Source organism: Urocitellus parryii, chromosome 1, assembly GCF_045843805.1.
Source record: "Urocitellus parryii isolate mUroPar1 chromosome 1, mUroPar1.hap1, whole genome shotgun sequence".
NCBI classification, from domain to species: Eukaryota; Metazoa; Chordata; class Mammalia; order Rodentia; family Sciuridae; genus Urocitellus; species Urocitellus parryii.
Window position 1 is genome coordinate 249,431,708 of NC_135531.1, and position 15,139 is coordinate 249,446,846.

At 40.5% G+C, this 15,139-nt stretch overlaps 1 protein-coding gene across 5 annotated transcripts in view; it reads left to right on the forward strand.

Annotated features, from left to right (window-relative positions):
- The window catches only part of Spats2l (spermatogenesis associated serine rich 2 like), a 161,075-nt gene that overhangs the window by 126,867 nt on the left and 19,069 nt on the right, over positions 1–15,139 (forward strand). For all 5 annotated transcript variants that reach the window (XM_026399306.2, XM_026399309.2, XM_026399310.2 and 2 more), the window contains one exon: positions 267–402. In XM_026399306.2, the coding sequence (XP_026255091.1) occupies positions 267–402 (136 nt within the window). The remainder of the gene's footprint in view (positions 1–266; positions 403–15,139) is intronic.

The following is a 15,139-nucleotide window of genomic DNA, read 5'->3' on the forward strand; positions in this document are numbered from 1 at the left end:
TTCTGAGGAGCAAAGAAGATAAGCACTCCCCAGATGGCCCAACCAGAGGCCTCACTGGTGAAAAACAGCAGCCTTAGGAGCTGGACAAATCACCCACTCTGCATTATACACATCCTCTTCACAGAACTTCTTTTATTCCATTAAGAGAGACAAAAGATGAATCTCTATTTTCGGTGGGTTGGTTACTCTGTTTGATTGTTTATCTCACAAACAGAGGATGAAGTACTCAAGTTAACAATTATTTTTTTCCTTGACATCAATTTCAGGCCCAAATATTGAGAAATCAGTGAAGGATTTGCAGCGCTGCACCGTTTCTCTAACTAGATACCGTGTCATGATCAAGGAAGAAGTGGATAGTTCAGTGAAGAAGATCAAAGCTGCGTTTGCTGAATTGCACAACTGGTGAGTCATTCGACCTAGGAACTATAAATGTGTGGTGCTTGAACCTATAGTTTGTAAAAGCATCAGATGGAAAACATTGTTTATTTTATACATAAACATCACAGAACAACTCTAGCAGATTTTCTTAAAGCTCTGCAGTGAGCAGCATGTATCTTAGGAATAAAAAGGAAGAGAAAGTATTTGAACAAGAAGAAACCTGAAAGACATAATTCACTTTAAAGTTGGCCCAAAATTATATGAAGGATGTAGAATAAAACCTCAATAGAGAAAAGAACCAATAATACTGACAATAAAAATGCCTGGAAGATGAATAACGTGAGTACGACCAAGGAAACAAAATATTTACAACTTTGTTATTATAAAATAAGAAAAGTTCCCTTAACAAAAAGGAACATTTTATGGAAGCCTAGTGATAGAATCCTATTCTTGAGTATCCTTAAGACTAGGTGAACTGATGTAGTTTTGTCTTGTCCTGCTTGCCCTGCCCTGCAACTGATTTGGATGGAAGATATTTCTTTGAGGCCTGTGTGCATGTCCACAAGTAAAATGAAATATTTATTGGTATAGGTTGTTATTATTAGTAGAAAAATGTTGAAAATACTTGAGTGTAGCAGGACTCTGAACTTCAAGTGACAGAAACTCCAGTCACACTAAAGATGAAAGAAAATTGATTGGCTGATGCACATAAAAATTAAAGAAGATTCCTTTTGGCAAATTTGGTTCAAACCCAAATTATATTATCAGGACTCAGTTTCTCCCCCACCCTTTTCTTCTTACCTTCTCTCCCTCATCTTTTCTCCTCTCCCTCTCTTCCTCCCCTATCTCCTTTCTCAATGTCTCCCATGATTTTTTACTTCATTCTTAAGCAGATCTCTCCATATGGCAGCAAAGGTAACATCCCTGGTTACTCCAGACTTACATAACTCTTAAGCCCTGGAATCTAAGAGGTGGATTTATTTCTAATAATTCTAGCAAAAAAAAAAAACAAACAAACAAGGACTACTTCCCATTGGCTGGGTTGAGTCACCTGCCTGTTTCTAGACCAATCACTGTGGCAAGAGGGACAGTCTTCCCACTAGGCAGGCCAGAGTCATAAGTTTACCACACAGACAGCAGTGGGGTGAGCCCCACACCTCAACCCCCTGGACTATGAGTTGAAGAGCATGGTTTTCCAAAGGAAAACCAAGATGCCCACATCAAAAGAAAGAAGAATAAGGTAAGACAAAGAAAACTCATATCCACAATGCTCAGGCTCATCTAACATGTTGTCTATCTCTTTGGCCTCCCATAATCCTAGCATTTGATCACATCTTCTGCATATTTTTCTTATTCCAAGTCTTTGCTTTGATACTGATGTGCTTTTTAACAGAAACTGTGGAGTTGTGCAAAACTAAGGATTAAGCTTCACACTCACTTAATCTAAAATTCATGAATTTTAAACCATCTGCTACATGTAAGATCCTAAGGATGCAAAAGACACCAGGGACTTCAAAGAAAAGCTTCTCCTGCACTCACCAGTGAGAACTTCACAGGTGCCCTAGGTGAGGAATCCTTTGCCTAACCCAGTCCTTATGTCAGGGCCTTACTGGAACTCTTCCCTCTTGTCAAAATTGTAGAATAACTAATGGTTCAAAGCAACTCCAAGAACATGTTTGAATACTTAGAGAAGGTAAAGATGCTATCCTAATGAAGGCTTGCATTATTATGATTTTTAGTTACATGAATTTTCCAATCTATCCTTAAGTAAGTTGCTTTACTACTTATATGTATACCCATCTTCAAGCCTCTTCTGCATAGCCAGGATCAGCAGACTTTATCTGGAAAGGGCCAACTAGTAAACATCTCAAGCATTACCAGCTTATGGCCTCTATGTGACTACTCAGCCTGCTGCTGTGGCTGAAGCAACCAGAGCTAATTCAGAGAGGCAATGGGCCAGATGGGCTCATGGGGGTTGCAGTTTGCCAACCCCTATTGGGGGACTGCTTGGATAAGAGTACTCTGTCCTGTCGGTTTGTGCGGCATTTTAGGATAAGCCCTTCCTCTGAGAACTTCTGCGTGATACCTTCCATCTTGAGTGACTCACACACTAGTTGACCCAGTGTAGCAATGACCTCAAATTACCTCTCTCTTCTCCAGATGTTCTGAGTACTTTTTATTTTATTCCATTCTCCTTCTTAGTAAAATGAATAGCACATGGATCACGAGACATCTTGAGATTTACAACAGATTTTTTTTTTCTCAGTACTGGGAATTGAACTCAAGGGTATTCTACCACTGAGCTACATCCTCAGCCCTTTTGGAAAAAAAAAATGTTTTACTTTGAGATAGGGTCTCACAAAGTTGCTGATGTTGGCTTTGAACTTGCAATCCTCCTGCCTCTGTTTCCTAAGTAGCTGGATTACAGGACTTTACGAATACATCTGGTTTCCCATTGTATTTTAAACCAATGGGGAAAGATCACTTCTAAATGAGCTCTTCCAGGCAGTACTGCTGTTGAAAAGTCACCCTACATAATAAAAGGGGACTCTTTCTCCAAACTGAAGAAGACATTTACAGCAAATATTCTCTGTACGCAGTTGCTATAAAAGGAGTAAACACCAAGCACTTGTTTTCTGATATAACCTTCAATACAAATGAACCTACAATAATTGCATACGTGTTAACTTAAAAATAAAACCACAGTACTTTTTTAAATCAACCATTTGCATGCATTTCTGCCAAGTGGAAAACTTTGCCTCTGCTCCAAATAAGCCTACAGCCCAGCCTACGTGGTGACATGTTTGAACAAAGCCTCCCTCTCGTTTTCTAAGGGGGAAGACAGGATGAATTTTAGAATCTGGAGTGCTCTTGAAAAATATCATGTGGCAGAATTGAAGGCAGCTTATAAATTATTACAAAGAAGTTTTCCTATTGCTGGTGAAATCACAAACCCTAGAGAATCATAGATATAGCACTACCCATTTAGGTACGGTTGTAACCTCAGGATGACATCAGAAGGTATAGCTAGATTTAGAAGATATAAGACAGGGCTTCCAAAAAGAGTGCTAGTTCTGGAACAGATTTGAACTCGTGGTCCACAGTGTCACAGGTGTATGCATTCCATTGTCTTCTTTCTTTGGGCCACCAGGTTCTCTGACCCCCAAATACTCACTGGGTGTAGTGTGTGGTTTAGAAATAAATAGAAACACTAAGGTAAAAAATTAAAAAATCTTCACTCTGCTTCCAAAGTGTCAGCTTGAGGACATGAGTCCTGCTCAACTAAATTACACACAACTAAATTGCACATCTTCAATACTAAGTGAACACCCATCAGGGTAAAATGAGCTGAGTTCCCATGGGTCCCAATCGGGCTGTGAAGAACACTTGTTCAATACAGTTATTGAAGAAAACCTTTAAGCAGCTAAAATATAAAAATCCAAGTTGGCATTTAACCAGGACTCAGCTACCTGGTGCTAAATGACCATAACTTAGAACGCTCTCATTTGCAAGGGTAACAAAGATGACACAATGCTCTCACAATACCTCCGAACAGAAAATTAATTTGGCAACGGGAACACGAAAAGTCACATCAGGAACTAACATGAAACAGCTGGTTTCTCTTCTGTACTATTGGCCTCCTACCACAACTGGAAAATATTCATCCTTTGGAATCGGAGCTGCCAGATTTCATTGCTTTGTGTGCAAACTAGTTTAGCGTCTCACCACAAAGCTGTGTGTGTTTGTGTCCAAGTTGATTGTGAAGGCTTAAAATGAGCAATAAAACATTAAATTAAAACAAAAACATCAAGGAAGGATAATAATACTTGATATTTCTGCCATATGTTGGGGGGAGAAAGTATTCCAAAACAGAGCTAGCTGTAAAAATTCTGTTAGGTGCTATTGTCAATTTAACGTCTAAGTAAGAGCACTTTTAAAGAAAATGGAAGCCCATCCAGGGCCAAGAGGGGGGAATGTGTGCTGCAGGGGAGAGGAAAGAGTAAAAGGGTCTCAGAGACTGAGTGAGGGAGAGGGCTACCTTGTAAGCTGCTTTGCTTTCAAAGAGGAAAGGGAAATCAGTCAAAGCACAGCATTCTGTAAGAAAGGGGCCAAGAATGTGCCTATACTTTGGGTTTATTTTTTTCCTGAAGCAATGCCAGGTTTAGCCCAGGCAGAATTTGGAAATAGGTCAGGAGTTTCAGCTCCCCCAACCCTCTGTTCTTGCATTTCCCCTTTCTCTGCCTCTGTCCCTTAGTCCTTTCCTCCTTCACAGCAGAAGGGGTGAGCTTCCTGTAGCCCACTACAGGCCAGAGCTCCTCACCGAGACACCTCACTGAAGACTGGAATTTGTGTACTGCTGTTCCCATATACCTTTTCTTTCCTTCTGTCTAACCATTGAAACTTGTTTGCCTTGTGTAACTGGTGACCTCATCTTTATGATGATATCTCCTCCCTCTAAAAGTGACATATTTGCATATTAACAAATGCTCCGAGGAGACTCCCCAGCCAAAAGAACACCAGAATTTCAGGATAAAGAAATAGTCATTCTGAGATAAGTTTATTTTGTCCAACATCCCTCAAATCCCACTCATTTGTTACTAAAGCCCTGATGGTAGCCAAGCACACATTTTGGGGGAGGTAAACAAGTTGACCCCATACACTGACAGATATCAGCTCTGTGACATTTTAAATATGTTCTTTTTTCAAGAATGTGAAAGCCCTCCCAAATAGGAAATTCTAGTGAGAATGTTGTATTTCAGAATAACATAGGTGAGAGTCAGTCAGTCACATATTCCCAGATCACTGGACCTTGGATACCCCAATAGTATAAAATTATTGGAACATATGTGCTTGGAGCCATATTAGTTTGAATTCAAATAAGACAATTTTTCCTCACTTTTGAAGGTTTATCATGCAACATGATTCTTGTTGTTTGTCCCTCCCCTTGCAACACACACACACACACACACACACTCACACATACACATTCTCTCACTAAACTTTTAGCTACTTTTGTGTGATACTGGGATTTCTACGTAATGCTAATAGCCTGGTTTTTCTGTGCCCTTTGGGGTTTGTCTTTGTGATTAACTTAACATTGACTGAAAGATGACACCTGTAAATTAATATTCAGCTTTCCATACCAAAGTATATGTGTGTACACTATTATTTAAAAAAAAAAAAAACTCTTAAAGTGATTGTCCTTTGCCAAGTTGCCACCCCCACCCCAACCCCACTCCAGATATACTGATTTCAGTGGTCTCAGGAATAGGTATTTTTTTAAAAATTACCAAGGTGATTCTCTTGTTCATCTATAGTTGAAAATACTGGTTGAGGGGCCCACAAAGGGAATCTCATGTCTGGGGTCAGAATAATAGTTCACAATTGGGTGAATTTGCCCCTTGGGAGACAGTTGATCTGGCCACATTCATGTCACAACTGCAAGGAAGGAGTGCTACCAGCTTCTAGTAGGCAGGGATGCTGCTAACCAGCCTGGAATGCACAAGACAGCCCCTTCCCGCCCCCTCTTCCTTCCCATGAGCCCACAACAAAGAACTAGCTGGCCCCTGTGTCAGCAATACTGAGACTCCTGGGCAAGAATGCACCAGTCCTGCTGCCTATTCTGCCACAGCTCCTTGAGGGAAGGACAGACTCCTCCCTTTGCAACACCCCTGAGCATTTGTCTGTCCCCTAGCCGCCCTCTGAAGCCACGACTGGAGAGATAAGAGAGGGAATTTCCTTGCCAATCACATACCTCAAAGAACAAGAACGTAGTGTAATGCCTTCTCTTTTCAATCAGTGTACTCGGAAATGTTTTTTCCATACTGCCTGAAACATAAACCTTCTAGCTACATGTTTTAAAGGTCAAATTACATTTTTTGCCTCCTTGAGATCAGAAAAACAATTATATTGTAGTGTAGAAAATTGAGGGCTTTGCTGTTTTTGTCTGCTTTTCATTATAGAATTCAACTCAGTCCTTAGAAGAAAATGGAAAAATTAAGAACTGAAGTTTGTAGCTAATGACAGACAGTCACTTTCATTAGCCATTCTGTCTGTACCTGAGTCTTTTTTCCTCATTTTGCAATAAAACCAAATATCACATCGGGGACCAGGATTAGGATGAAGATCTGAGGCATGTAAAGATAAATACTGTGGGGGGAATTGTTCCGTTAAGGTCTGTTTGGAGTTATTCTTCTGTGGCTTTAGCCAGTCATCAGTATTACTTGGTGTTCCTGGGCACACATGGCATATGTCCAGGTACTCTAATGCCTCTGGTGTACTCAGGTGTGCCAGCCCTTGCGCTGTTTACACTGAATGAAACAGAAGGTCTTTTTGCATGGCTTATGGCACAGGGGTATTTGAACAAATACTTTTTGACTATTTAATTACCCTCTCACTTAGGTGCATCCTTGGAATTATGGACTATATACACTTTAATAGGAAAGATAGATTAGATGAACAGGACACTAGAATCACATCTGTGTCATAAAACAGATGCTATGACAACATGTGGACTTGGCTTATGAGTTCAGTCATGAACGATGTTGAGGTAAACATGAAGAATTGAGGAGAAACTCCATCGTGAAGCCCAAACAGTGAGCATTTCTAGTGCACACAGTGGAATGGAGGGTATGCAGGGTAGCATGGTTGTGCCATCCTGAATCGATGCTTTTCTCTGTGTCACTCAACAAGGTGTGCTTATGATGGGATTGCCAGTAGGAGAACTCATGTTAGGACCCCCTTTAGCCACATGGCATTTGTTATATGATGATTTTAAGTGCTTTCAGTTCCCTATTTAATCATCAGGAACAATTACTAGATTTTACTAGCTCCTGAGACAATGCATGTAATGAAGACAAAAATCCAGAGTTTAAGCTATGTGTTTTTTGGTTTCTGGTTTTTTAATAAATTCAAGAGTTTGGAATGTGTTTTTAATTTTTTTACAAGAAATTTAATAAGAAGTCTCTGTGTTCTTCTGCTGTAGAAATGAATACAACCTTCCCATTGATCAAAACCTGCACAAACACAACTTTCTGACATATCTCCCTTTCTTTCTTATCAAATGGTTCTTCTAGGTGCCTGCATGCTTGTGACTTGTACAAAGCACTATACAAAGAAAATTAAACAAACTTGTACCTTCCCTCCACACCCAATATTCCATATTATGTGAGGATTTAAAAGAACACACCATGTGGGGAAGAGCATGTACTTGCCAAGGATACCCAGAGACAATAATAGAAGAGGCTAATAAATATATTTATGCCTCAAGAGAGCCATATGGATGGTTTTTGTTGCTGTCTAGCTGACAAATTGCCCAAAATGACTCCTTTTCCTCACTCTGCACCAGGCCAATAAAAAGAAACAAGCTCCCGGAACCATTCTGAAATTGTGAAAAGGGCAAATACCATATAACACGGAAAAACTCAAGGTTCCTGTGACTTTGTGACTAAGGCCAGTCCCTGTGGTACTGTGTATTTCAAATCTTGCCTCATTTGTGAATATGTGTCATTCTAAATAGGTATAGCTCACTCTTTGGAGGTGAAAGTGTCTCTTTTCCTATTTCCTTTTCTCCCTGAGGTTTTTCTCTGCATTAGATGTTTCCCCAGGGCCACTACGAGGACTGAATGAATCAGATGGCATGAAGGAAGAACAGGTTGATAAATACAAAAAATACCAAACTGGCCTTTTCAGTTTAGGTTCAGTCCCAGGAAACCAGCATAAATAGCACCTCATATTAATAGCCTTCCTGAGCCGCGTGGTTGAATTACCTCCATACGTTATGTCAGCTGCACACTTGGCATGGGAAGTCCATTCTGTTTCACTGCAGCCTCCTTTGCAGAATAATAGACCCACAATAAGAGGTTGATCCTGGTTTCAGCTTGAAATCTGAAAAGATTTCTGAATCTTTTCAGCAAATGAAGGCTACCAATCAACCAGACTTGTAAGATGCTTCTGAAAGGAAATTGTTGGCTTTCATCATAGAGTGAAAATATAAGAAGGAATTAAGCAAATTGTTCTATTGGTACATTCCCATAGGGTACTGGTATGATCTTTCTTTAAATTTGTAATATAATCTGTTTTTCTGGGAAAAATATAACGAACTACATTGTTCTTACATGTTAGCATAAATATCAAATACATTATAGCATTTAAAAGGGGGCTATTCTAGGCTACAATTTCAGAATGGGTCTTAGAGCTTATTTCTACTTCTTAGACTGGTACAGAGTGACCCTTAGAAACCCTTGTGGACATTTGTCAGCTAAGACAGCAAAAAAAATTGTACAATAAGACTGCAAGGAAGTCGACATAACAGAATTCCTTATATAACTCTTTCAATGACTATAAACTCTTGCTTCTCACTAGGCCATATTCTAATAAAAGTCCCATTTTCCAAGGTTTATTAGCCTCTAGTTAGGAGGCATGTGGTGTAAAGCAAGACCGATTAGAGTTTAAATCTCATCTGCACATATTCTAGCCCTGAAGCTGGTTAAGTTTCTTAACATGTACTCAGCTAAAAACAGGGGTACTGCTATTACATTCAAGGGGTTTTATAAAAATTCATATACAAGGTAATGCACTCATAAGATCACTCTAGAAAATCACTATCCTGGCTCATGATAGATGTTCAGTTAAGATTGGTTCTCTTCCCTTCCAAGTGGCATTTAGGAAGTTTCTCTACACCCAGACCCTGGGAAGAACTTATCCTTCTCCAGCTTTCTGTTAGCATGCAGTGGATCCCAGGTATGAGACATGGATATTTCATCATTCTTACTGTTCCTTGCTTGAGGAAGCAAGAACTAAGGCAAAGGGACCCCTGATTCAGAATGGCCATGGATGCCAGCTTTCCTTCCCCTTTCATCTCTTACCATCTCTCTCCCTACCTCTCTTTTCCTGTTTCCTCATTTGTCCCTTCAGTAGGCAGATGAGTGTGTGCCAAAACTCTAATCCTTAAACTTCTGTGTGCACAGGCAGCATCAGGGTCCCCTTCCCACAGATTCTGATTTCATTTGTATGGGTCGGGGCCCCGGAGTGTGCATTAATGAGTTTAGTGAATACAAATGTAAGTGCTCTGAGCACCACACTTGAAGAAGCACTGCCAAAAATACTAATGGATTAAGGCAATCTCTTTCCTTAAAAAGCCCAAGGTCTGGGGCTGGGGTTATGGCTCAGTGAGAGAGCACTTGCCTAGGACAGGTAAGGCCCTGGTGTTTGATCCTCAGAAACCACATACAAACAAACAACAATAAACCAATATACAAACAAAATAAAGGTTAACTTCTTAAAAAAAAAAAAACTACAAGGTTTTTGGTGCTGGAGTTGTGGCTCAATGGTAGAGAGCTTGCCTGGCATGTGTGAGTCCCTGGGTCCAATCCTCAGCACCACATATAAATAAATAAATTAAATAAAAGATCCATTGACAACTAAAAAAAAAAAAAAGCTGAAGGTCTACTGGCTGCATACAGAAAAAAAGAAAAAAGCCACAAAAGTCAGGGTGGCAAATACTGACTAGTTAGGAAAGGGTCTTGAAAGCCACTACTTAGAGCAGGGCAGCAAGTGAGACCAGAGGAGCCAGGTGGGTATGTTCTCTCCCCTCCTTTCTTCACCTGGGAGCCAAGGAACTCAGGAGACTTCCAGGAGGCCAGACGACATAGAGACTGGGCCTGGCTGCCTTGGTTTAGATGTAGACCAGCATTTCTGATTGTTCTTCTACCTCCACATCTCTTACAGTTTCTGTTCCCAGGTTATTTATGTTCAGTAACTATGATGGCATTGGCATAGATAACCCCCTCCCAATTTTTTTTTTCTCAAAATGTTTTTGGGTGGAAATATAACGGAGTGTTTAGAATGGTTGGTTCTATTTTGTGTAGGAGACAAAGAAGGATTTTGCCTCATTTCATTTTGAAATTTGTTTTCTTTTATCCTGTTTTCTATATTTTCCAGCTTTTAAAATAAGCTTGCAAAAAAAAAAAAAAAGAAATTAACAAAATGTGAAGAAGAATGTCAGCTCAGCTCTTTAAATGGTACCCTTCCTTGTGTTATAAGACAATTAATCCATGGATAGAGTCTTTTGCTTTCTTTTCCCATGGGGGCTTAAGTCCTATTATTTTCCTAGAAACTGAACTCCAGTTAAGGTGCTTTTCCTGAATATTGATCCCTGTTGAAAGAGACCAACTAGGAAGTAGCTAGCAAAGGTAAATTGTATTATTAAGCAAAGTTATATGTAAAATTCTAAATGGAGGGATACAACGAATACACATTTTGCAGTTGGATATTTGATATCATAGGATTTGTAGACATATAGGATTTTTGCAACTCTTTGTCATTTAAAAAAGTTGCAAGAAGAAAAAGGAATCACTTTGGGTTTTCTTTAATTAACTTTTCTTTTTAAGGAAACCCAGACTTTTATAAAAGTTGAAAGTCTTCAATGTTAAATCTGTATGTGTCTCATTTCAGAAATACTCCTCAGACAGTACAATGCAATATTCGTTAACTGTGATTTCAAATCGTTGTTTGATTCCAACATAAAATATGCAGACTAAGATATTCACACAATGTATTACATCTGATAAATAGAAATAAAATGGGTTCATTCTGATTGGTAAGTGGAGTACAGTTGTTCATTGGCAGAGGGATATTCACTTTGCTTTGTATTATTGAGTATGCTTCATAGTGTACTATTCCCAGGGGTACCAATTCCAGTCCAACTTCATCATAATCATGATTAGTAGGCATGCTATAGACATGTATGTTGATGTTGTGTATTTACCAAAGAATGCTGGAATTCAAGAAACCTTTGGAAAGATCAATGTGTTGCCATTGTTGCATTCAGAAAAAGAGAATCCCATCATGTCTTACCAGTTATGAAAAGAATTCAGGTTGTTATATGATCTAAATGCAAAAATGTACATAGGAGAAGGTAAAATTCCAGGAATTCCAGCAGTGTAGCAAAAAGTAAATAAATGTAGCCAACTGCTTGATAATGAGGGTTAAATCAAGGACAGTAGAAGTGGAGAGAAAGGTAGAAGAGGTATTTCTCTACTGGAATAGACTTCAGTGGACAGAATCACATGGGAAGTGAAGGATAAGGAGTGGTGACATCAGTAATCTATATACAGGATATAGGAGAGAGACGGGATGGACAGAGTTCAATGAAGAAAGAAAGAACCAGGAATTGGTAGCATACAAGAACATGAGCGCCATTTGTAGTTAGAACTCAGTTCTCCTGACCCTAGGAATACACATCTTGCTGCACTGTGGCTCTCAAGCCAAGGAAGAGATTTCGTTGACAGCTATAATGGTTGAGAAATGGGTGAGTTGAAACCTTACCCTGTCTAACTTTTCCCTCCTTCAAGAATTACTGAGTACTCAGGAAGTTGGACTGGAAATGGTACCCCTGGGAGCAGTACACTATGCCTTAAATGTATAGAGGAACGTTTCCTGCATTCCACCGGATGGACAAGATCCCCTCACCCAGGAGAAAGGACAGATCCTTAAACTTCTCAATACAGTTACTTCTTCCTTCAGCACTAGATAGTGAAGGGCAAATGGAGGTCTCCAGTTCAAGGCTCCTCTAGCAGCCACTGGGCATTGCAGGGCCATCTGAAGCCTGGGTGGCATCACAATTCTTACTCCTGTGCAGTAATAAGGAGCAGAGCCCAGGGTGGGAGAAATGCTCTAACATTACTCTTTCTTCTTCAGTGAAAGAAATGGGAAGTCTATACCAGGAAGCCTGGCTATAGGACTTGTTCCTCATTTGCATGCCTCCTGCTATTTGGTAGAGGCCAAGGAGGGTAAAACATTCCAATAGCATTAGTTAGAATCCTTTCTTCCAAGTCTTCTCTTTCTTTATAATGAGGCAGGGGATGCAGGTTCTTGTACAGCTTGCCCACTTTGCCAGGCCCTGCGCCAGCCTCTGACTCCCTCCTGATCCTCCCGGCCTGCCTTGTCTGCTTGGAAGGGGATGAGTTAATGAAGCACCAGCTGAAGCACTTTTTGTCTACAAAAGGTCCTGAAGCAAAATTGTCTGGAATCAGATGGTCAGGGGCAATTTCTCTCTCTCCAGTCTCCCTGAGGCAAATGCTTCAGAAGTGGGATGTGGCCGGCCGAGTTTTAACTCTTCGCCATCCAACTCTGTTGTTGCAGACTGATTTCTTTAAATTCCCTTTGAAATTCTGCTTTCATTCCTCAGCATCCACCAGCAGTTCTTATCAATCATGGCTGCCTCCCAATCATTGATAGCATCTTTATTTTTGAAGAACACTAGGCCTGAGGAAGTTCATCCAAGCTCCCCAAAGAAGCATTCATGTCACTCAGTGTCTTGGGCTCCAGATTTAAAGATGAGCCTTTCACAGAGCAGAAAATCATAAATCTATTCCTCCTAAAGAGGCTTTCTGATTCTTTTTATTACTATTATTATTAGTTCCCCACAGAAAGGAATCAAGACAGTGGAAACATTTTTAGGAAATGATACTTTATCTCCGTGATTAACTATATAATAAACCATAAAATCTTTGCCATGGTAATCTCCTCCTTACACCTTATTGCTTTGATAATAAAAGCTTTTTTATGACAACAAAATAAAATTTTATTATCCAAGCAGTTTAGATAAAAGAAGATGTGGTTTGGGAAGGATAAAGGGCAGGTCTGAAACATGTGAGGTCAGCATGGGTTTTATGTGGTCTCTGTTTATATAGAACATGTTTGATATATCCTAAGTCCAAGCCAATTAAAGACTTCTGTATTTCTGTCAAGTAGGCAGGATCCCTGTGGAAAAGCAAAGCCATTCAATACTTAGAATTTAAGATGAGTGGGGAAAGCACACATTTCAACAATGAAACCAACCCAATTTGCAAACACAATCATCAACTACCTGTTTTGATTCTGAGCCAAACCTTGTTTGGTGAATATCATTACACTTGTACTCACAAGCTTATGTCTTAAATGATTAGATTCTGTCCAGGACCAAAATCATGGACTTTTACATAAACATGATTTATTTGCAAGCACCACAATGTGCCAGTTAAGAATTTTCATCACTGTTATGCTGTAGAAAGAAAATGTTGTCTTTTCTTACATTCATCACTATTAAGCTATTTTTGTCGAGCAACCCCTGAGAATCTAAGATCATAAAGTTGAACAGAAGTTTTTAAAAACTTAGAGCTGGGCGCCATGTGTCCCACGCCTACAATCCCAGAGGCTCAGGAGGCTGAGGCAGGAGGATCAGTAGTTCAAAGCCAGCCTCAGCAAAAGCGAGGCACTAAGCAACTCAGTGAGACTAAATAAAATACAAAAAATGGGGCTGGGGATGTGGCTCAGTGGTCGAGTACCCCTGAGTTCAATCCCAAGTATCAAAAAAAATTAAAAATAATAATAATAATAAAAAAAACCTCCGTCAGAGCTTTCTGAGGAAGTGATGAACAAGCCAAGACTGGAAGGAAGACTTAATCAGATAAAGAGAAGAGCTTGAGAAGGAAACTGTCTTCAAGGCCAAGGGAAGGGCATGTGCCAGGGCCTTGTAAAGGAGACAGCAGGGCTCCTACCTCCTGGGGCACTGGCACTCTGCTGATGGGCCTGGCCTGCAGTCAGCACTCAGAGAAACTGCTAGTTCTGATCAGCTCCCATCTGGACAACTGAAGGCTGATGTCTGTCTGACAGGAGTACCTCGAAAGCAAATGTGTGACCTTTTTGCTTCCCCAGTAGGAACATGGCCATGACACTGTGATTCTTCTGTGACTCATCAACCCTGAATGTCATTCCTCTCGGGTGGCCTCCCTCCACATCTGATATCTGTACACCAGGGTTCTGCCAAACATGCTCAGCCTTCCCCAGCCTGCAGAGTTGTTTTCATCAAGCATCACTTCAGTGGGTGTCTCTGTCCTGGCTCCTCTAAGGAGATTCAGCAGCACTGATGAATCACTCATGAAGCTGGATGTCACACCCAGTATTTGTGGGACTATGGAAGGCTTTAGACAGGGGCTTTCTTTTAGTCTGGAGCCAGCTCCTCACTGTCTGACAGGCAAAAGAAAGACTGGCGTATACTACTGAGTCCGCCACACCCATTTGCCAACGTATTCTTCCCTCCCCGTGCCTTCTGCCTCGGAAAAGCAAACCCAAGGAACCCTGAGGTCCTAAGGGACGAGAATCTCAGCAAAGAGTCAGGTCTTTCTGCCTCAGGCTGGCCCCTGATCTTGGTTTACTGTAGTCCATTAGTTGAGAGCAGGGTCTTGATTCTGCAGAGAACCTTGGTTGACTTTTAAGTGCATGAGTTTTGAAAGCAGTCATACATAGATAACAGTGCGTGAGTTACTATGATGCCTAAGGACTATCTTCCTTTGTTGAAATACCCAGAGGAATGGAAGCATGGTTTGATGCCAGCTTCACAGGCTTTTCCATATCCCCAGGTGTGTGCATTAAACAGATTAACAATTTATTGTGTAAACCTTCATCCCTCCTGCTGCTAGCAAAGAAGGTCTGAAGTAACCATTGTGTGAATATCTGGCTCTGTTTAATACGTGTTAGACGTGGGGATGAGTACTATCCCTCAAATGTCCATCTTGTAAACTCTCTGGGCACAAAATTATGTTAACAAATTTAATCAACAAAAACTTTCCCATGACCTTGTAGCTGGTAAAGAAATTATCAAAGATCCCTTCCCACACCATTCTCCCCACCCAACACACAGCCGGTAGAATTCCCAGCCTCCAAGGTCTGTTCTTGGTTTGGGGCAGGGTTAGTGAGGGCTGATGACTGTATGGGGACA